The 24,530-nt window shown below is 37.4% G+C and overlaps 1 protein-coding gene across 6 annotated transcripts in view; it reads right to left on the reverse strand.

Annotated features, from left to right (window-relative positions):
- Nucleotides 1-24,530, reverse strand: part of DGKH (diacylglycerol kinase eta) — a 159,692-nt gene that overhangs the window by 71,633 nt on the left and 63,529 nt on the right. For 5 of the 6 annotated variants that reach the window (XM_026793657.2, XM_005487304.4, XM_074535466.1 and 2 more), the window contains 2 exons: nt 7,128-7,238; nt 4,841-4,921 (listed from right to left, as the gene is read on the reverse strand). In XM_026793657.2, the coding sequence (XP_026649458.2) occupies nt 4,841-4,921; nt 7,128-7,238 (192 nt within the window). Of the gene's footprint in view, nt 1-4,840; nt 4,922-7,127; nt 7,239-24,530 lie in introns of those variants that run through there. The other variant, XM_026793659.2, reaches the window with a different exon arrangement.

The following is a 24,530-nucleotide window of genomic DNA, read 5'->3' on the forward strand; positions in this document are numbered from 1 at the left end:
GGCATGATTCTTAAACTGGAAGAGAAGTGTAAAGTAGCAATACAGGAATATTTGCAGACAGCACAAAATTTTGATTACTTAGTTCCCCCTCTTGATCTCCAAAGCACTTCAAAGTGAGCCAAGCAATGTATTAAGTAGAGAGTACAGTGACTTGAGAAATTTCAGCATTAGTAAAAACAAAGAAATACACACCACAGAAGCACAGATTAAATATTTATGAGTTACAGACAGCTCTAAATTAACAGATGAAGGATGTTAGTACCAAAATAGGGGACACAAAAATTCACACTATGCCACTGCAGAAAACAGACAAAACTTGGGATCCATAAGGAATGCAAATTAATTTATAAAATAATCCCAGATGTCTGTGACTTGGGCTTCCTTGAATGTCAAGCATGTAACATCACTTACAAGATGATGCTGCAGAGTAACAATCAGGAGAACAGCAAGAATAAGTAAGAATATAGAAGAATGTTGACAAATATTATTTATCTTGGAAAATAGTTAAATCAAATAGAGGTAATATAAAAATTTAAAATATAAAACTGAAATAGTTTATAAGTTTCTACTGCCTTTGCATCATAACACCAGGTGAGAAAATTTATTAAAGCCCAGCACTTTAAAAGTTCTCCAAACAAGAATTTTTTTTCACAGAATAAATAATCAGGACTCTATGGTCTATATGGTCTAAAGCATTGCTAAAACCAATACATCAGCAAAAATATACTATGTTATACATTTCTGCAAGCATATCCAGAATCCTAGTAATCAGCGTTATTAGCTGGAACATAAAGTCTCCTTTCCTGCCAGTCTCTAATTACTAAAAATCACAGTAGGCTTTCCAGGATAGCAGATCTGCCTACTGCAGCTTCCTCCTGCTGAAGATGACAACTTTCAGAAGATGCATATTCAACTAAAAGCACTTGATTCAGCACCTGATTCAGAAAGCTGAAAGCAAGCACCTACATTTTAGGTGCCCTGGATGACAAAGCTGCTATTGTAGCTAAGGGAGAGTCGGGTAATAAATCATTGGAGTCTAAACTGAACGGAGCAATTACAGAAATTGCTTTAAAGACCTATTTATTTTATTTTAGACACCTAAATTTAGGGGCCTATAAACCCATCATCAAGTCCCACCCAGAAGTTAGGACAAGCTGAATCCCCATCCTGAGTATCACATTGTTTGTTAACTCTCATATTCCTGGAGGGAACCTTCCAGAATGACAGTGAAATTATTTCCTCTGTCACTCTTAGATGCAATTAGATTAAGCCAGCTATACAAAGTAGTGCCTCAAAACTAGTATTTTACGATACTATTATTTTCCATCACATTTGCATCAAAAAATCCATAACTGAATTAAGAGTTGCAAATAAAAGTTTGGATGGATTAAAATACAGGTGCTGCCACATGAAGCCTGTGCATTTAACATGAGACTCTAACACAGATTTAGAGTACCCAGAGTATTTTATACAACCATGTGGCTCAGCTACTGAGGGGCAGCATGGTTAACATCTACAGATTTTTTTCCTCAGCAAAGTACATCAGTTCTTCAGCATCAAAAGCAAGGCAAAGGTAGAAACTTAGGCCCAAATTTCAGCTAAGATAATTTCCTTTTAAATCACAATCCATAGTCACCTTTGTTGCCTTGAGGAACTTCATTGTCTGAATATGCCTGTTCAAGAATCCTTTTAGCATTTTAAAATCTCATCCCTTATACCTGTTAGAACAAAAGCACACCACCACTGCTCCACAAGCCCACACTTACACACCAGAGAACATTCCTCAGCCCCATTTGGTCTCGAATCTCATTTTGAGAACAATAAAGAGGGTTTTTCTAAATGCACTCAAGGTGCCAACAAGCCAAATTCCATCCCTGCAAACCAAAATGCGGAAGGAATTACAGCTCTCAGCAGAATTGGTCACTGCCCCATCTGCTTCTGTTCAATAAGGGTGGCAGACTGATTCATCCCAGGAGCCTCCCCAGAGGGGCAACATGCTGAGCAACTACACTCCTCTGGCTGTGCTGAGACAACACAAACCAGCCCCCGAGGCAGAAGCAGAGTTCTGGGGAAAAACACGTTCTGCAGAGTGCCAAATATCACTGTGAGGACTCAGCACTCACCCATGCCACTGAACTGGCCATGGGCTGAGCAAAATCCTCCCTGGGTTCCTGATGAGGCTGATGGAGAGGGTGATCCAAATTTCTCACTGGATGCTGGAACCTCTTCACCCTCTTCCCATAGACCTGGGACACTGGTACCTAACAAGGCCGTAAGAAGAATCCAGCCTTGAATGTCTTATGTAAAGGTTTGGAAGTCAAGGGACACCCTTCCTTCTAGGTTACCTATTAACCTCTAGGTAAGGATGCTCAGAACTACAAAACACCTATAAACTCTTAAAAAGCAAGGTAGTACACTAGAAACTTATTGCTGGAAGTGAGTTGATCATTCACTGAATGGTAATATCGTAAGCAGTAAGAAAAATAATGAAACAAATGAGCTGATTAAAGTTTATCAGCTCTGTATTTTAATTAGCAGATATTATGTACCTCAAATTTCCCTTTAACTTCAACTTGTTTGCAGAGAGATAGCAAAAGTAATTCTGGTGAACAAACACTGGTATTTAGTTACATAAAATATTCTGCAAGCTTCTGCATTACAAATAAACTCAGCCTTAAATCTGTGTGTTATGACTAATTTTAGGACTTGAGTTTTATCCAAAAAAAGAGCATGGAAAAACTTGACACACACCTCTGCCTTCAAACAGACAAACTAGACAAGGCAAAAGAAGGCAAAACAGTAATTTCTACAAGCTGGAGGTGGGAAATTGAGGGGAGAGGGGGTAAACTCAGTGAAATGACAAAATCTTTTTTAAACAAAAATTTAAAATCTTTTTTCTAATATAAATTTGTAAAGGTGTGTTTTCCTGGAAAATCTGTCCCTTGTTGTATATTCCACCTACATCAGTTTGTGTTAAAAATATTATCTACTGGGACAAAGAAACAAGAGTGCATTAACTAGAGAATGCTAATGCTCATGATTTAATTTTTGGTTTTTTTTAACATATGGAATGCTAACAAATCCCTTAGAACATAAATAAAAAGACCCATAATTTTAAGAAAGGCAGAATAACCTTTTTAAATTCCTTTAATAAAAGGAATTTTAAAATTCCTTTTATTTTGAGGAAGAAAATAGAAGGGCAAAAAAGAAAAGTTTTTATTTATAAGGAGTATTGCTGGATAGCTAACCACCCACTCCACCCCCAGCCCTGAGTCCAGCCCAGTGCAGGCGAGGTCAGAGATGTCTCACTCACAGAGCTGAGTTGCTGGGAGACTGGGTTAGGCAAACACAAAGAAAGAAGCCAAAAGATTAAGCAAGATGACGACTATTACCATATTTCACAGTCAAATCAGACAACTCTTCAATCCAGGAGAGCCTTTCATCCAAATAATTTTTCAAAATTCATTTGAGGACTCCTTAGAGAAAACACTGTTTGCCCTAAAGTTCCCAGGACATGAAAATAAACAGTGTCTCCGAAGCTGTTAAAGCTGTAGCCAGAGATTTCTTTTTTCACTACTGTCTTCCCCAAAAGTCAGGATACTAGAAGGAAAACATGCTTTTGGTGAAGAATGAGATGCTGAATGGGCCTAATAGATTACAAAGGATACCAAAACACCAAGTAAAAAGCCCAAGCATCCCACTTTTCTGAAGAAGTAGAACTTTTAGGCAACAGAAAGAACTTTTCCAAAAGACAGGCTAGTACCTTACACAGCCACCACCTCACCTGAGACCTTCTGTCAAAGTAGTCTTTTTAACTGCATTCTTAGTCAGTAAAGCAGCTTAGACTGACACAACACATGGGGCTGTCAAGGCCAACATGAGCATGTCTTTGACGTGCTCTGACTGCTTCAGCAGCTGCCTGGGAGATCCCACAGCAAGAAGAAACTATGAACCTCTCATGAGGCTTGCATTTGCTTTCGAGAAGAAAAATCAAGACTGGTAATATGAACTAATACGGGTCACCTGGGGAATTAAAAATGTCAGGAAAATTAAAAATTAACCTTTTAATAGAGACATGTAGTTAAGGAAAATGAAGCCATTACAGTCAGTGGGACATCTCAAAATATCCTTCAAAAGGACAACTTCACCAATGGTATTCCTCATAAGTAGCTCACGTTCAAAATCTTTTTCTCCAGAGGTTAAGAATCAGCAGAGGAATTGTGTCAGAAATTAGCACTTAGTTCTAACAGACAGTTGAACAATAAATGAAGAATCATTTGTGTAAATAATACCTGTGAACTTACAGAAATAGGGATTTATCAATACTATATGTTCTTATATAGTAAGATACTATATGTTCTTATATAGTATTGTTCTTATAGCAGTATCAGAATCAAGGTGAGACTGTAGGGACAGCTTTTCCATGTGACAGAAACATATAAGGCTATGATTGGCAATAAAAAAAATAAAATACATTTCAATATAGGAAGAAAACAAAAATGTTAAGAAAATTAAAACAAAAACACAATTACATTTGATTTAATTCAGCATGTCACCTCTAAGAGAAATTATAGCACAAGCCCATAATAAGCACTAAGTACTGAATCTTGTATGTTTAAGGCCTTCTATTATCATCTTTTGAAACAGTCATCTCACATTTCTGCTCACTGAAATAAAATGCTCTATAGCTGATGTGATATTGTTCTCATACCTTAAACCATTTCCAAAAAAAGAAATTTTATTTCCGAACAGAGGAAAATAAGCAATTGAGAGGATCCTCAATTTTCTTAGCAACAGTCTATCCACAGCTTTCAAAAACAGTGTTAAAAATGTTCCATACCGTGAAGCTGTTGTTGACATTTTTTGTGCTTGATTCAGCTACACTGGCATCTGACAGGTCAACTTCATCAAATATTAGAGACTGTGAAGGGAAAAAACATAGAAGCATTAAATTAAGTCTGAGTACATTTTCAGCTATGCTTACAAAATGTGCTTTAATTTTATTGCGTCTATTCAAATTAGAAAATAAAAATAGAAAATAAAAGTAGTGAAAAAAATAAACACACTGAGGATGCGACAAAATTTCATAACTGGCTCTAAACACAGTCCTACTTGCTATTCTAAATGGTACATGAGAGCATAAAAAAAGGGCTCAATAATTATATTGCTTTAAAATCTCTTTTAAAAGAAGGGGGGTTTCTTACATAGATGATGCTTTAGAGTATCTACTGTGCCGCATAAACGTGGTGTCAGAGGAAAGAGATTCCCACGCAGTAAAATGCATTTAGTTTTAGGATGGAACCCTAAAGTCACGTTGGAAGCTATGATATAGTATCCATATGAGAAGATGCATCTCAAAGTGCTGAACTGATCCCCTTCACTCCTTTGCCTGATGTTCAAACAAGAGAAATTTATGTCTACCCTAAACACTCCAGCCTCTAGCAAAGAATCAATTAGGTTCTATTATGCTCATGATGGGTTTTGTAGCACAGAAGAGCAGACCAACAAAAATATCTATTTTTTTAGCCCTAGCATGTTTTTCCTCTTCCATGCCACAGGGAGGAGAATCAATATTGGGGGAATTTCAGCATGTCAGGATTCAGCATGCCTTTGAGTACTGGCACAACTGCCTACTTGTAAGACCTTCTTTTCTCATCTTCATCACAGAATCGCAGAATGGTTTTAGTTGGAAGGGACCTTAAAGATCAAACCCCCTGCCATGGTCCAGGTTGCTCAAAGTCCCATTCAGCCTGGCCTTGAACACTTCCAGGGACGGGGCATCCACAGCTTCTCTGAGCAGCCTGAGCCAATGTCTCACCACCCCAACAGTAAAAAGCATCTTCCTATCCAATATGCACATATGGATATTATGGATCTCCTTTCAGTTTAAAGTCATTCCCCCTTGTCCTATGACCACACGTCCTTGTAAAAAGCTCCTCTCCAGCTCCTTTGTGCCCCTCCTAGGTACTAGAAGGCTGCTACAAGGCCCCACATCTGTCAGCCTGTCTTCATAAGAGAGGTGCTCCAGCCCTCTGCTCATCTTTGGGTCTCTCCTCTGGACACGCTACAACAGTTCCATGGTTCCCAAGGTAGAAGGGCACAGACCTCTTGGAGTGAGACCAACAGAGACCCAAAATATTCCATATTCTTCATCTAACATGGCAGGCTCACATTTTCAAAATATCTCAGCATTGTACTGTGATTTGAGGTTGCCCTTCTCAGAGCTCTTATCTGCCATGCTTATGTTTTATATAAACTGCTCGTGGTCTCACCAATTGCTGAGAGGTTTGCCAACAGAGGTCCTGCAGTGCTCGGCTCCCTGAAGCAATGGTGCTTTCCTTGACTCATTATAGCCACACAACAGTGCACCATGCAGCTGCAGTCCTACAGTCCCACAAGGAGAAATCTCTGCGCCTTCACTAAGAGTTTTGTGGAGAAAACAAGGCCACAGAAGATGATGGAGACCAGAAGAACCTCACCTACAGCTCCTATGAGATGCTGCAACCCCACAGGGTAAAGGAGAGTAACACCCACAGCTATAAAACAGCACAATCTGAGTCAGCCAAAATGCTCTTGGCCCCAGCCTTGGGAGGGAGGAAGGAAATGCCTTTCAAAGAGAAGATAAGTATTCCCCTCTGCCCACCCCCAAGTGTCCCACCAAAAAAATTCAATAGATGGGAAACAGCTTTTTCCCTTATATATCAGTTTTGGCAGAAAATCAGCCTATCTTGATTTCACATAACTATTTTTATGGGCATCAGAGCAGAAGAGTTTTAATTGAATGCAGCCTTAGTGATAACTTTTAAGCATTATCCAGTTATTACTTTTTTTGACTGTCTGAGAGCCACAAAAAAGCCAACAACCCCTTAAAATGACTTTATTATTTATCTGAATAGACAAAAAGGTTAAAATAACTGTGATAAACTCCATATGAAAAAAATGAAATTACCAATCTTTCTTTAAGCTAATTTAAATTACATCCTATATACAGCAGTTTTTACATAATACAACTGTGAACAAATCATTAAATTATTATTATTAAACTTATTAAATGTATTAAACTTATAAAACTAAACAAAACTGAAGTCACAAGTAAAAGGCATTAGACACTAATAGCACAGAATTACCTTTGAATCCTTAGCATAGTAAAGGGTACGACCTCGAAGTTTGAAATAACGCTTTTTCCACCTCTGAAAAGAGCTGGTTTGCTTCAGTAGTAATCCTTCTTTTATACTTGTCTGAAAAATATTAAAATATAGAAACATGTAGAAACAGCTGCACATGTCAATTAAAGTTACACTTTTAAAAATTTATGTTATACCTCAATATAACTGTAAATTGAAAAGTTATTTATTCGCATTAAATAGAGACTAATTCTTTGGACTACCAGATTTTGTATTGCTACTTTTTAAAGAATGACAATGCTGGCAAAATGCTAATTTTACATGTAAACTGCAAATAATACAATTGTCTGGATAGCTGCAAAGCCTATTTATATTAAACCGAACAACAACTGATGGTGGCACAACGTGGGAAAAAAAAAACTTAAACCATCAACAGAAGGTAATTTCCAGTTCCAAAATTGATGAGGTTGAGGAGAAAAACAATTTCCACACAGATACTAATTCAACAGGGTACTTAAATGTATCTGATTCAAACACAAGAATTACTTTAAAATAAGGGGGAATAATCCAGTTTGATGCATATCACGCAAGACTTTGAGTCTTCTGCTGAACTGAAGCCTTCAGCATGAAATCAGCTAACCATTAGAGATAATTATTATCTAGAAAGTGTGAGAACAGTAACAGATAAGGATAATTTTACCATGCAAATCCTTTTAGGCAAAATATGACTCACTGATCCAAACCTTTCCACTGCATACTGAATCCTGTCTATATAACTCCCATTTTTTGAAATGAGGAAGAGGTAAGCTAGTATATTTTAAAGGTGTATGCTGTTTGCACCAGTGTGTATGGGATTCATCCAATTAGAGAAATTCTCCACTTAATCAGACAAAACGACATGAACACTGAATAATAATTGCACGAATCTCAAATTTTCTTCAGTGGTGAAGCACACAAGAGGTAGGAGAAAAAGCAAGTATGTCTGGATATTATATTGCAAAATTATTACTATTTCTAAATTATTTCCCATTAGTAACATAATAACGTGATAAGAATCTTATAATACAATTTCTAGATAATGTGGGACAAACATTATTTGAAGTTATTCTAGAGCTTCTGGAAAATTAATCAAGCCCAGACCTAAAGTTTATAAACATCTTCTATTATCAGATGTGAAATTCTCTTGAACTTTAATGCAAGTAATAAAAACACAGAAAAAGCAGAAAGCACTTTACAGTTCCTACCATTTCCTCGAAATGAGAACCATTGCTGTTATGTACAGAGATCTCACCCTTCATTTAGATAGTCCTAACGTCACAAACCAAAAATGCGGTGCAACGATCACAAAGCAATTGAATTAATGCTCTCAGAAAACAACCTTCTCCAATCAAACGTTGTAGCTGAAAGTTTAGATTTGTCAAAGTTTGCTTCACATGCCAACAGCCTGGATGAGTGGATTCAGTCTCAGCCCTCCAGTTCTAGCAAAGGGATAGCAATTTCCAGTGGAAAGGGTCTGCTCACCACATGCTGTTTTAAGACACTTTGCAATTTTCTGATCAGACCCCAAGATAAGATAGCTTTCCATGATATAAATAGATTTAATCTGTTAGCAAATATAAGCACTTCTTCAAAGCTGTCTGTTGTAGTCATGCAGCACCTGCGCTTCATATCATGCTCTGAGATTTTGGAAGCTCATCACAAGGACGGGAGCAGATGACTTATGTGTTTCTCAAAGGTCAGAGGATGTTAAGATTAGAGAACTTCCAAGGTACTCCACATTAATGACAGGCACTGACTAATTGGGAAAATTTCCAAAATGGAAGGAAATCCACACTTCCTAAAGTGCGCTAGTTTTACTAGGAGACACAGAACATACATTATGCTTAATACTTTTGGGACTTTTAAACTGTGTTAAAAAAACATAGCAAAATTTGAGATGTATTACTCACTAAAGAATTAGTTAACTCTATCTTGTCATTTTTATCCCTACTAAACCATTGTCTCCTATTTCTACTTACTCCTAAAACGCCAATAACTCTAATAACAAACGTTCAAGATTAAATTTATTTTGCAAGTCAGCCATTTGAAATTAGCTTCCAAAAGCTGGCAGTAAATAACCTTGCAAGGTCTACATAATTTATTTTTGCATACAATTTTTTAAAAAATCTGTAAACATTTACCCAAGAAGTAGAAGTACTTAATGAAGTACACACATGAAATTTACATTTTACCACAAAAACTATATTGAGCTGAGGTCGGACCATCTTAAATAGAAAAATTCATGGCTGCAGGCATCAAAACTGAGCACAAAGCTTTAGCCCAATACCCTTAATTAACTTTATTTAGACTGTAAAATGTTTAAAATTCCATCTGCCAATGAGTCATTAAGTAATCTGCTAATAATGCTTTCCTGAGTCTATACCAAGTAAGAGCATTTCCAGTAATTTCAGATTGGAAGGGACCTCCCAGGCTGTTGAATTCAGGTCCTCATTATTTCCTATGCACAGGTCATGTTAAGTTTTTCAAAAGCAATGATCAGGCTATAACTACACCTTAAGAAAGTAGTTCTTTCTCTTCTCCCCATGGCAATTAAGACAGTGGTCCAAGATCTCACTGTTCTGAGAAGCTTTTTTTTAATTAATCCCAGCTGGACATTAAATCTGAAGCATAAGCAATAATCACTCCAATTACATTAACTTCTTTCCTACTGTAATTTAGGAGAAACAAGAAGTACAGGTCCCACAATCCCACACTACTTCTCCCTTTTAAAGAACTAGATCCCATCAGCTTGCCAAAACCTCTGAACTTCCCCATCCTGCATCTCATGTCATCTAGTAATACAATGTCCCTCTAGAAGTATAGGACTATAATTAGAACAGAATATAATACCTAACAATCTTTACTATTTTAGCCATTAGTAAAGAAAATTATTGACAATATTACAATTACAACACCACAGTGTTCCCACTGTGGCATATCTTCCAGAAGAAATCTAATTATAAAAATTACAGCTGTTTTTCACAAAATTAAGGAATACATATGTCCAATTATCCAAGAATGTCAAATGCAACTCTGCATCTCCAAAATCTCCAAAACAATGACAAAAAGCAAATTGTATTTGTGGGTATTCAGGTCACTAAAAATGAGGAACATCCTGTTTTGTATCAGCAGACTTTTAAATGTCCAGTATATAGCACCTGAAAAGTCGAACCAACAGTTTTTATTTAAAAGAAAACCAACCACATTGCCTTACTCCTCACTCACTCATGTTTGTAACACCCCACATTTCTGCAAAGGTAAATATTTTACTTCCACTGCTGCCAGAAAGACAGAAAGAAAGGAGAAAATATTCTGAATTTAGAAAATAATAAACTAATTGTGGACACCCATTATTGACAACTACAAACAAAACCACTAAATGATTAAAGTCTACCCTCTACTTCTTTTCAGGTAAATAAGTGGACATGCTGTTCAAAATGTGTCAGGAGAGTGAATGAGAGAACATGAGGAAATTTCTGAAAGTGAGGAGGATGAAAATGAGAACATGAAAGGCCATAGAACAGGGCAGTGAGATGCAAACAGGAAATTAGGAGTATGAAGAAGAATTTTGAGATAACCTTGCAACAGATGCTCATGCTGAGACTAAAATGTTCATAAAACTTTGAAAGATGAAACACAGCTAGCAGGTTGGCAGGATCATTTTCCAACAGAAGTGTGAAAAGGATACCCAAGGATAAAAAGGCCACAGGAAAGAAGCTCACCAAATCCTCAGCATCTGTTTTTACCAATGAAGGTGATGAGGTGGTATGTCACACACCATGTTCTCCAAATATTAGAACAGCTGCATCGACGTGGAGGGCACGTAGGGAAGTACAAGACCAGAAAAATCTCTAAGTCATGTGGGCCAGGGGCATTGACCTGGGAGCCTCGAAGGTCCCAAAAGGGCCACTGATACTAACATTCACTCCTGGCAGGACAGTAGAGTCCATACAAAAGAACATTGCTGAGCACATACATATCCAACTGGAAACAGTCAACAGAGGTTTTGTGAAGGAAAATACTGCCCTGCTACCTACCATGTGTTTAGGAGGTGTAGAGGAAAGCAAGTAGGTAAATTAGGACCACGTAGACCTGGATTTTTAGAAAGCCTTCGACAAGGCTTCCCACCAAAGAATATGGAAGAAATATTATTAGAGCCAAAAATTGGGAAAAGGGGCAGGATGTGAACTGAAAGCTGTTTCAAGGAAAAAGCTAAACCTCATTAAATTCTCACATCAACTTTGAGTAAAGAAGAGATCTGTGAGTCACAGTTCACAGTTCTCTAAGCTAAACCACAGCCAGAAATGCCATGCAATTTTGCCTATCACTAAGAAAAGCAACAAACCCAAGACAGAATATAATTTTGCTGCTCTATAACACTGCAGTGTCAGACAGTTCTGCTCTCTCTAACTCATGAAATGGGGTTAAGAGAAGGTACAGAGAAGGTCAACACAAATGATTCACAGAACAGTAGCTGCCCCACAAGAGACTGAAGAGCAGAAGACCAAGGGGGTGATACAAAGAATGTTTTAAAAAGCATTAAGGAAAAGTAAGGTGACTGCAGAACTATGGGTCACCAAAGCCCACAACATTATAACAAGGAGGAATGTGACAAAACTTAATTGAGATCAGCTTAGCAAAGATAAAAAGTAGCACATCTTTACATAGCAGGTAGTGATTTTATGAAGCTGTCACATGAGATTGTACAGGCAGACAGCATCAGAAGCACAAAAAAGAAGAGAATAGACAAATTCTAGGACAGTGTAGCTGTAAGTGGTCCCTTTAATTTGCCATGAGGAAGCACCATGGGAATGCACAGCCACCACACTCACATACTGCTCCTGAACTGCCTTTTCGATTCCACTGTGGAAAGTGGATCATTGTGCAGCCAAGAAAAAATGTCACAGGTTGAGTTTCTACTGCTATGTAGACCGTATCTCTTTTGCTTTCAAGTCTGATGTTTGTATTTGCAACCGGGCCTAGGCCTTCATTCACCATAACAACAAGTACTTGGATTCTTGACAGACAGGCAATTAAAGGAAAAAAAAAAAAAAAAGAGAAAGAGATAATATGATGATACTCTTTGATATTAACTCTCTGCTGTAATACTTCCTATTCCTATGACTTTGCCAAGTTGAGTACCAGGATAAAACCAACCCCCTTCTTTTCAGTATTGGAACATTTTTACCACCTGCACAGGTAAGGCTTTAGGCAGACAGTGCCTTCATTACTTTACAAGGTAAAATTCTCACAGCTCATAGTAACTCAGAGCCCCTTAAAATATTCCATGTGTTCAGTGGATTGAAAATTATTTTTATTATTAAAAATCTGGCAATCAAACACTTGATTTATATTAAAATTATGACTCGGGAACTCCAAGCCTGTGATTTTCCTGACAATCTCTGTACAGCAGCTTCCATTACTGTCACTTAGGCTGGCAGGTTTTTCATTAGTTATGTCAAAATAAAAATAGATTTTATCTACCAAGAATAAAAACTTCATCAGCAGCTTACTGCAAGGTTACATTTTATTGAAGATTCCTATTCACAGTGAAAAGAGCCTAACATTCGAAAATTAAAACCAAACAATGAATCTATGAATTTATACAGCTAAAAAGCATCAAAAATAAATTTGAAAATCAGTATGTTCATGAACTAACATTGTTTTAATATCAAGAAAATCTTAATAAAACAAGTACCACCAAGAACTGGTAGCTCAGTGGAGCAAATGGAGCTGTACCATGGGGTGCCTAAAGCACAACACCGGCCTCAGCTGAGATGCCCCAGGCTGTTGCTGCTCATCCTCCAGGTTACACCAGTGACAGAAATCACAAAATGCAGCAAGTTGCACGTGCTCAGCCTGTCACTGTTGATGACAGTTAACCCTGTCCTATAAAGGAAAAAACCAGACCAGCTAGCTGTGAGAAAACAGCTTTCCAAAATCTCAGAATGAAAGCCAGCCACACACCCCACCAAAACCACTAACTTGTGATTAAGCACCACCATTTCTGTGTAACAATAAATACTGTTTCTTCAAAGTTATTCTTATACTCCATATTTTGGGGTCATTTATGTGGATGGACTCTAGCCTATGTAAAACTCCAATACAAATAAATGCCATTATACAGCTGTGCAGTGTCCTTCTTCCTCAACCTTCTTTTCCCTTCATGATCCCTTCCAGCCTATGCTAAGGAAATAGATTTTTGCACTACTATTGTTAAAATAAATAATAATTTTAAATGGCTTTCAACTTCCTCTAATTGGAACACATGGTAATGCAATAAGACATGAAGTAAATATGACATTACAGAGAAATTGCCATAATAAAAATATCTTAGTAGCAATGTGAAATGCAATTAGCAGACTAATTTAAAAATAGAGGTTGTAGCACGTAACAAATATGAGTAAGATACTGCCATATTAGGATAAAACATTACACTTGGAATTTAAAAAAAAAATAAAAAAGAAACAAATACCCTATTTTAGATATTGATTGAGAATGGAGACGAAACTTTATCTGCAGCTCAAGTATTTAAACTCCTAATTTCAACTCATGTACAGCATGTTGCTCTCACTCTCTGTTCTCATTAATCAGGGCATGAAACAGCTGCAATCCACTGAAAGGATAAAACACTTCATAGGTCTGCAACTTGGTGCCAAAGATTTAAGAGTTTTGGTGTTGAAACACAACTCAGTTAACTTTGAGCAGTATTTCACAGCTACCATTTGGAGCTTCAGTAGTTGTTCCTTTTAAATTGCACATGCTCTGAGCAGAGAGATTTAAACCAACTAAGTCTAACTAGTTTTGAGACAGAAGAATTTATATTGTACATATTTTAGGAATAAAAAATATAAAAAATAAAACTCAAAGAGTCAAAGCATTCAGCTGAAGATATTTTCTTTCCTGACAGAATAATCTAGACTCTCTCTCAACTGCAGAGGTGGCATTTCATTCTAATCAAAAATCTTCATAAATGGCTTTTTTAAAGATTGGGACTACAGAAGTAATAAAAGTGAAACTATAAAGTCATTAACAATTCCTATTCTTACAGATGAGAATTATAGGAAAGAATGTTGAATAACACAGACTCGTAAACAGAGCTGCAGGACAAAAACCTGCATTTTGAGACATGATGTAGCACAGAACTTTCTAATTACTTGTTCTCTAATTCTGGTAGTTAGGTTCAGGTACAATATATTTACAATTAAGGAGCACGGCTGTTGCAGAAACACAGAACAGTTGAGGTTGGAGAGGATCTTTGGAAATCTGTATAGTCCAGCCCACCTCACAAAGCAGTCACCTGGAGCAGTTCACCCAAGGATATGTATGTATCTCCAGGCATGTATCTGAGTCTCTTCAAGGACAGAGATTCCACAACTTTCCCAGGCAAATGCTTAACCAGTCTTAGTGTTCAATTAAGTGTCCCTCAAAAGAGGGAGGGTAAAAATAAATGTCAAAAATAGGTTTTTTCTTCTGTTTAAATGTTGTTGTTTCTGTATTTCAATCTGTGCGCATTGCCTCGTATCCTGCCACTGGGTACCACTGAGCCTGACTGTTTTCCTTACACTCCTCAGATATTTGTATTTATTCATATGATCCCTTTCAGCCTTCTCTTCTTCAGGATAAGTGGTCACAGATCTCTTGTCATATCAAAGATGCTCCAGCCTCTTAACCATTGTTGTGGCCTGCCACTGGACTCTCTCCAGCATGGCCATGTCTGACCTGCACTGAGCAGCCCAGAACTGGGCACAGCACTCTGGATGTGTTCTCACCAGGGACAAGTACAAGATCATCTTCCTTGACCTGCTGGCAATTCTCCCAAACACAGCCCAGCATCCTGCTGGTCTTCATTGTCCCATGACCCTCCTCTGCCACTCTGCTTTCCAATCAGTGAGCTCCTAGCCTGTCCACTGCTACAGTGGGATACGATTCATCCTCCTCATATGTAAGACATTGCCTCTGTTGAACTTCGTGGGGTTTCTGTTGGCCCATTCCTGCAGCCTGTCCCTCTCTGAATAGGAGCACAGCCATCCGGCACATCAAACATTTCTCCTAATTTTGTATTGTCCACACACTCTGCAGATACACCCTGCATTATCATCCAGGCCTTAATGGAGAAGTTGCACAGCACTGACCCCAGTAACAGCCTAAGGGGTAAACCAGTAGTGACTGATCTCTAAATGGACTTTGTGCCACTAATCACCACACATTTGCTCCATCACCTTCCAAGGAATAGAGATGGCGCAGCTGGTCTGTACTTCCCCAGATCCTCCTTCTTCCTTTTCTTGAGTATGAGTGACATTTGCTTTTTTCCAGTGCTCAGGAACTTCCCTTAGTGGCTAAGAGCTTGGAAAGGTAATGGAGAATGGCCTTGCAATGTCCTCAAGCAGCTCCCTCAGCACTGAGCTGTGTATCCCAGAAGGATCACTGGACTTGTGTTCATGCAGTTTAAGTGTTTCCAAACTTGATGTTCCTTCCTCCACTTTCCAACTGGTCATGGGCACCTGGGATTACAGAGGGCGGCTGTGAACAGTAAAGACCAAGGTAAAGTAGGCATTGAGTAACTTGGCTTCTTTCATATCTTTGTTACCTGGTCCCATGCCTCATTTAGCAGCAGCCATGAGTTTGCCCCACTCTTCCTCCTTCTCCTGATGTACGAGTAGAAGACCTGTTCGTTGGCCTTCACATCCCTTGCTAGACTCTAGTGCAGATGGGCTTTGGCATTCCTAATCCCACCCACGTATGACTGCTTCTCTTTCCTTCTGGATCACTTGTCATTGCTTCCAGTTTTTGTACACTTCCTTTTAATGTAAGTTTTTTCATAAGTGTCCTGTTCACCCATGCAGTACATGGCTCTTAGGACTGGGATTATGACAAACTCATTCTCTCTGTCTTTAATTTCTGTCAGTTCTAAATGTGAAAGCCCTTGGAGCAAAACTGCACCTTTTTTCTAAGGCTTCTTTTTCTAGCATTTCTTACAAATATTACTGAGGAACCTACATCTTGCACAATTTTTTCCCAATGCAGATTTTCTTCTATGAAAATCTACGAGTTCTAGACAATGTCTGGAGGCCAAATTGGCACCAGAAATTCCAGTCCCAGTTGCTGTATTTTAATTATTTTGGAGTTATAAAATGTAGTAGGTGAGTATTTTATAGCTTGGTATATTCTGGAGAAAATTAAAGTTCATGATTTAGTACTGAGTAAGCGCCAAACAGATCTGAAGTTTACTTCCAGGCCACTAACAGCCTTCTGTAACCAGAGACATCATGCTGGTACGTTCATTTGTTTATGCAGCTACATATAAATATTACACGTGTACCTACTGAACCATTAAAAATTTAGGAAACAGCTTATTACCTGTGCTGATGAGTTTCAGTCATTAAAGAGAGCTTATGAAAGAGGGATCTTTTACAAGGGCATGTAGTGTCAGGACATGGCAGACAAGGGGGAATGAAACTGAAACAAGGTAGATTTAGATTAGATACAAGGAAGAAATTCTTTACTGTGAGGGTCCTGAGACACTGAACAGGTTGCCAAAAGAAGTTGTAGATTCCAATCCCTGGTCGTGTTCAAGGCCAGGCTAGATGGGGCTTTGAGCAACCTGGTCTAGTGAAAGGTGTCCCTTCCCATGGCAGGGGGGTTGGAACCAGGAGACTTTAAGGTCCGTTTGAATAAACCCCACCATTCCATGATTCCATGCAACAGGAATTAGAGAGCGCAGAAGTGACACAGGTGGACACAGCATCTCATAAGCCTACATTCACTGTTTCTGTAAAAATAATCTTCACATGTTCAGTCTCCAACCATAGAATCCCTAGACAGAATAACGGGGGCTCTAAAATCTGAGTTTTCACATGATCTGTCATTACAAAAAAACACATCACCCTTCTTGTCTATCCTTGAACTATTCCCAGAAGACCTTTTCCTAAGATGATCATAAAGCCCTCAGTTACAGCAATTCTTTACCACTAAAACTGATTCCCTTGTGTAAACTTTTCTTGTTGCCCTTTAAACTCATAAAGTGCTTTGGTAGGACAATGATGCAGATGTAAAACATCACCAAAATAACTCAAAGGTTGTTACTAACTTCCAGTACTTTTTAATGACAAAGCACTCAACAGGACAACGGTTACAGTTCTTTACTTGGTGCACTCCAACTTTCTTTTGTTAAAATCACACTAACTTTTCAGCAGGAGAAAATAATACGAACACACAGCTTTTAAATGAGTAATAAGGTTATTACTTTTTGACCAAAGTAATTCATAATCAACCCATCAATGCCCAAATCAAATTTATATCTACAAGTATTTTTAAACAGAACAAAGATGGAAAATTGTTTTCCACAGTGGATATATGTTATGGAAGTCTTCTATCCTATTATGTACTAAGATTAAGCTTAATATACAGCTCTAGAGGTAAACATGACTATGCTCTGAAACTTCTCAGTGAAGTTTCTCACACCATCTTCAACAGCATTTATAAGTGAGAAGGTCTATTCTCCTCTGAAATGCAGATTAAGTGTCCTATTTATTATAAATGTGAAAGGCATGGAAAATATTTTTTAAAATACATATGGTTAATCAGATTTCCTCTAAGATTTTCTGATCATGTTTCTTTGGTATCTACTCTATTCTTCTTAAAATACTTTCATCCTCATAATTGCTTACTTGTGTTTAATACAGGTACAAAAAAGTTCTGATTCATCCAATTTCTAAGCATTAAGTCTTAAGGGACATCTGGGATTGCTATCATTTCCCTTCAACGAGAGTTGAAGGGCTTTGCAAGATACACCCTAGAAATTTTTTTTTCTCCTATGCTGTTACAGTCATGGAAGGGAGGGTGCAGCCACTGTGAAGTGTTTCAGGCCAAGCAGCCAATAGTGAAGTCTGAGCTGTGACAATACCCCTAGATGCTGCAATGACTGATGCACAGCATGCATGCCTTGGGACCAGTAATTTGGAGCAGAAAGGCAGGCCAGGTCTCCTGAGCACTAAACCCACCAAAACTTCTGAGCCAGAGCATCCCATTATCTTTGCACTGGAGGTTGAGATACATTAGAACTTTCTCCACATGCAGAGAAAGCCAAAGAAAACCAGATAAAAAAATAATCAAAAATACATTAATCAGATCGAAGCTGTATGATAAAAATTTTAAAACTGCAGGATGATCCTCACTCTCCTGTAAATTAGACAGGTTCCAAAGACGAGGCTAGGTAATTGTGGTCTTATACTATCTTAATTCCAAGAAAAGTAATTCAAGCTACTTTTTATAGCACTTTTCTTGTAAGAAAACCCCTTGAAGTGGAATATTTTAAGAAAAAAAGGCTAGTTGAAAATGCCCTTGACAGAGGTACTGTGAGTTTATTAATTGGTTTCAGACAGTAGACAGAGGTGTTGATCACAGAGACCTGGATGAAAGAGACATGACAACAAAGTCAAAGCACCCATATCAAGAATCAATTTCTGAGTCATCTGAGTAATCACCTGAACTTGTTACTCAATTCTTCCAACCAGATTTCTGACATGATCTTATACCAGCAAGAAGTCTGGGAATAAATGTGATTAATACTTCTTTTTTTTTCCTTTCCCCCTTTTTTTATTCATCTCACCAGAGATGCTTCCCAAACAATGAAGCCATCTGTACACTTTGTAACTTTCTAGGCTGGTTATTGTTGCAATTTTTACAGTTCCAATATAGATAATTTTTAAATGGTTATTACTTATAATTCTCTATTAAAGACTCAACTTTAATAGGTTAATGAAAAACATAACTAAAACTTAATATTCTGATACATAAAGCACAGTGACTGAAGGCAGGGAACTGTTTTCTTTGCATGCTAGTAGGTTTTTTTAAAGAACATAGTAGTTTTACTTTCTGCTGCCTTAAACACCAAAGATGAAGGCAAGATGCTCCTGCTGTGACTTAGAGCATCCTTTTGATGACATTTATATTTAGCCCAAAAATGGGCTGACTCTGGTCCAGGGCACGAAACAAGGAATTACCATCCCAAAGAGCAGCTTTAAATAATCCAGATATGAAAAAGGTTTAGAAAAACACCCTGAGGCAGAAATTTTTCAGTTTTAAACTAGGGCCCAAAGAAAGTTATATTACAATTTGTATGCCAAAAGTAGACATAGACAGTTAAGAGGAGACAGAAAGGTGGTGTGATATGAATGAAATGAGAAAGAGGATTGTTGAGGCAGAACGGGCACAAAAGAAGGGCAAGTGATAAAAAGATTATTAAGTTGAACATCATTGATAATGATGGGAAAAGTCACACACAGATCAACAAGGGTCTCTTGCAGTGTGAGACTACATCCTCCAATTTACAGCAGCCATTCAGATGTGCTATGAACAATCAACAGCTATTCATGGGAACAACAGTGTTCATTATGAATAATCAATGATTGAGTAAAACTATACTTTGGAGTTTCTGCATGAATTTATTATTGGACACATGGTGTCCCTGATACCATACAATCCAGTTGAGCTGTTTAAATTCAGCAACCTAGAAACATTTTCAATAAGCAAACAGGACCAATATTGAACCACAGACAGAATGTGCACTACCAAGAGTAGGGACACCTTTCTGGATAAGCAAACCTCACCAGTATTAAACAAGAGACTGCTTGCCAGTAGTGAGGAGATATAATTTATATCAAAGTAGAACATTCCAGTTCTAAGGATAGCTGGAAGCTGGTTCTAAGCAGCTGTCTGAAGAAATTCCACAAAAAAGTAAAAATACAACCAATTTTAAAATTCCACTAACATTCCTCTAGTATGAAAAATACAAATGTGAGAACTGTGACCAATTAGAGTATAAATGGAATACATGAACAGTAAAACCTGGGGAAAAAATGAAAAAGCAAAATGCACTGTTTATTTCAGAACAATTGCTGGATAATATTAGTACAGATTTTTTTTCATACCTCTTACGAATTATTCATGCATTCTTATCTAAAAATCAGGATTTAAATAAAAAATTATGACCACTAACCACCTTTTTGTATTTAATGAAGACTGAGACAGGTTTTTGAAACTGACAGAAGAAAAATCCCTCTTCACAAACTGCCCTGGCATAGTACACAATGCTAATTTCTACATGAAAAATGCATCAGGTTCAGTCCAGGTCTCAATGGTTGGCAAATACTACAATTAATCTTAGAAAGTACCTTCTATTATTGCACTAACAATGAACATTTTTGAAGTTTCTTTCTTGAGTACTCTTGTTTTTTACTCCACTCTCTTACATAGCAAAATGTCATGGACACTTCCAATGCATATACTGTTTCTGCACATAAAAACTACTTTGGGAATAAATATTGTGTCTAGTATTATAGGAATAGTATAATACAGAATAGCTGATACCAATGAAAATCTCATGTATATGTTATTTGTATACATTCTGGTTTATATTTTACAACTTATTAAAATTGCTTTAGAATCTATGCCTGAAATTTCTAGGTGTTGTTTCTCTAATGAAGCCATAAAACCTGTTGTAAAAGGCAGTTCTAGCAACTTCCTAAACAATATTTTGTTACACTATTATGTGAAAAGGAGAACACATGCTAAGTTTTGCGGTTTCCCAACACTCTCCATCTAATGTCTTAAACAAATATTAAGATAAAACACAAACACAGTGTTCCTCTAAAAATTATTCCCACCTTTTAAGTTAAAGTAATTGACAAGAACTTTTATTTCTTTACATAAAAATTGTTCTATAGCAAACGACCACGCGGGGGTACTAGTGTGATGCAATGCTCAAATGCAGCCCAGCAGCACAGCAGTGCAAGCACTCAGGCTCTGAGAAGTAAGTGCATTTCTGCAGTAGGTTTGTGAGTCTTTATAGCATAAATGCTTTAACTATAGAACATACATACACGTGGACAACTGTAGTATCAAAATCTGAAATTTTTGAGGCTCAAGGAAGTGTGATAACTTATCCTTTCATTCTACACAGATTTTGTTATAGAAATCAGAACAGCCTCAAATTAATGTTTAGTGAGAACATACATAGAAGAGCTTTGGCAGTCATTTACTGAAAGTTGACATTTTCAATTGCTGAATTACAGAAGTGTAAAGATTTTTGCTCACGCAAGTTGCTAAGTTATATATGATTAATAGCTTCTGCTCATACTTACATTTTTGAATTTTCTCTGCGTGAAAGAGGATGCTCAGGCTTTACTGTTATTAAAGGACAAGATAATTCCTTTTTTTTTGAGTGTAAATTATGGTAAATCTTTTTTTCCCTTAGTTACATCAGCCAGTATCATAACTCAAAAAAGTTGGTCTTATGAAAGTCACTTGCCTTTTTTAGCATAAGTATATAAATATTTATTAGATTTGTACTGTACACAACGTAATAGAGGAGAAAAAAAGGTGAAAGTAGTTCCTTGCTGTATAAATAGCTCTAAGTACATAGAAGATACAGCTCAGCTAAGCATTATAACAAACTGATTGTGCCATATCTTTTGTTGCTATTCAGCTACACGGATTCACAGACTTTCTATTGTTTTACTCTGATGTATTCTATTTTTAATATATAATAGAATACATTGCAAATATGAATTATTTTTACACATATAGTGGTCCCAAATGTATTTGATAGCACTGTTATGCAGTCAGAGCTTGCCAAGAGAATACTGCCAGGAAAAGAAAGGAGTCTTGATGTTGCCAAGCCAAGCTGAACTCTAACCCACTGACTTGTTCCTCTCCAACCATTTTTCCCCTCAGTGCTTTCGCAAGTAATGCCTTACCAAGTCAAACTCCTGCCTTCCTACAATCTGGGAACAGTACTAAAACCAAAAGAAGTATTGTTAAGGGCTTGCCCAGGCTTGAAAGTTGATGCACCTGATGGGAGTGTTTGACACAAAAGCATAACAGCCAAGCAGTAACCCAATGTGCAGTCACTCTTACCCTCAAGCAAAAGCATCACCTTCCTGTTTGCCTTAATCCCCAGCTAAAGAACTTTTTTGCTGTCAGGATGACTCATTAAATCAACATTGGAAGAAATAAAAAAGCTCAGAATGAGGCAAGGTATCTCATGACAAAAAATGATGGAGCAGACAAGTGGTGGTAGCAGCAGTTACCAACAAAATTCAACAGCACAAAACTTATTTGCCACATTACCCTCTCTGAAAAAGAAGAGGTTTTTAATCAAGAATTTCAACTGCCTGGTTAATCAATACAATATTATCTCACTTTATCTGAATGACTTTACCTTTTTAATAATAAAATATTAATTAATATTAAATAATATAATATTATCACTTATAAACTAATTTGTTGTTAATAACCTCCCCTTAAGCCAGTTGAGGCTGAGCAGTTTGTTCTGGCACAAATAACATAGTAACTAAAATGCCACTTTAAACATTGTCAAAGGGGATTAGAAAAGCTATTAATGTTTTTAGTTTGTGTGTTTGCTAATTATTTTACAAAACAGTTGTTTTAATTCCAAAATAAGGCAAAGAGAAAATTCCTTCCCTTAGAAAACTCTCCACAGTGCAGCACAGAAAGATATTGCAAAACAGTAATAAAATAGGAAAACGCAGCTTAGAGAAACTAGAGAATGTTTTAAGAACAAGATTCGAAAATTTCTTATATTTTTTTAGGTATTTCTGCCCTTTTATTTGCAACAGTGAAAGCCTGCAGGCAAAGGTGAGAGGAATAGCATATTTTTAGGCTGAGTTGCTGATATGCAGAAAACTTCACTGACTTGCGTAAGGTCACAGTGAGTCAGCACCAACAGAACGGTCGATCAAAATCCAAATCCCATTCTCAAACTACTGAATTGACTCACTTCCCACAAGCAGTAACTCTGCTTGTGTTTTATGCAATAATCCACTCAAATCATGAAGCTGCTTTTGTAAGTGGAATTTTTCATGTTACAGCCTACTCTTGAAATCAACCAAGGAGATATTTCATTACTTTTTAATGAACTTCTGTGATCTCACTTCCCATGTCATATTGGATATCCTTGCTTAATGCTAGATAAATGAGTCAGGTTGGGCATTCCTGATGACTGATATGAAATAGTTTTAATGCATCTTCTTAGGAATCTATTTCTACATAAAAGATCCAGATCACAAAACACATAAGCTAAAACAGAGGTATCATTACATCTCTAAATCAATACACGATATTGTTCAGGAATCATCTTTTCTGGCTCAGGGAAATAAATAAGGTATCTTGTTTTCTTCATGCAAAATGATCATTTCAAATCCCAAAATATCCCAATAAATCATGCCACAGATCCTGTTCATTCTCCCACCTTCATGAGAGGTTTCTTGCAAAAAAAAACCAAACCAAAAACAAACACTTAAGAAGTTTGGAAAGTTCCAGTGTTATCTGCTGAAAGTAGGATAGTGTCTTACTATGCCTCCAACTGTTATAGACAACTCAGATCAAGAGATTACATGAATGCCAAGGGCTCCCCTTCTACACTATCTCTAAATCTGTCAATCTTCACTCTTCAAAGCTCACTGAGAGTGGTGAGAGTTGCTTCCCTGCATAAATGCAGCAAAGCCATCCCTGTGCAGCAGAAGCCACCAGGCTGGGAGAAGGCAATTCTGTTTGGTTGGTAGGTAACCAAGGACATGCCCAGCCAGATCAAGAAAGAACTCAATTTGACTCTTAAGGGCACCAGGGAGTCACATGGCCTTTTCTGGCATTGCCTTAAATGCAGGTGTTTACCAGCCTTGCTACAATTACAAAATTCTCTTTCATGTCTTCATTCCCAAATGAACCAAATGGAAGGGACAACATACTCCCTTGTTAATATATTTAACTGCTGCATGTGGGGGACAGTTGAATTTCTTATCTTTTTGTTGCAATTTCCTTGTACCTCCAGGGCTACAGCAGCAGAGACTACCAGCCACATTATGAGAAGTAGGAAAGATGTGAAATTCTGCCTGGACATAGTCATCACACAAAGATGACTTCTTAAGCTGTATGTTACATTGCTAGAGCAAAAATCAGAGGCAGGATACAACTGGTTGTGCTAAGCACTCTGGAGACTATTAAATGGTTACTGTACTGTTCAAACAACATCCTCATGAATTTGAAGCTCTCTTAAAGTACCTGAAAAACTACAATAAAATAATTAATAGATATATTTACATATTTTAAAATATTTTTTAAAACCGTAGTGTGTGAAGAAATTAAAATTTATAAAACCAAGGAAAGATAGAGATAACAAAATTCAGAACAGAGGAAAACAGGCAGTGGTTATGGGGCCACATCACCTCTTCACTCTTTTAAAGATACCAGTGTGAAACTTTGTGTTACCAATTGCTCAAGAGCTGCAAATTAGTTGCCAGTTGGGAGCACATGAGGGCTGTGAACTCCTAGATGCTACAGCAGGGA

Source organism: Zonotrichia albicollis, chromosome 2, assembly GCF_047830755.1.
Source record: "Zonotrichia albicollis isolate bZonAlb1 chromosome 2, bZonAlb1.hap1, whole genome shotgun sequence".
NCBI classification, from domain to species: domain Eukaryota; kingdom Metazoa; phylum Chordata; class Aves; order Passeriformes; family Passerellidae; genus Zonotrichia; species Zonotrichia albicollis.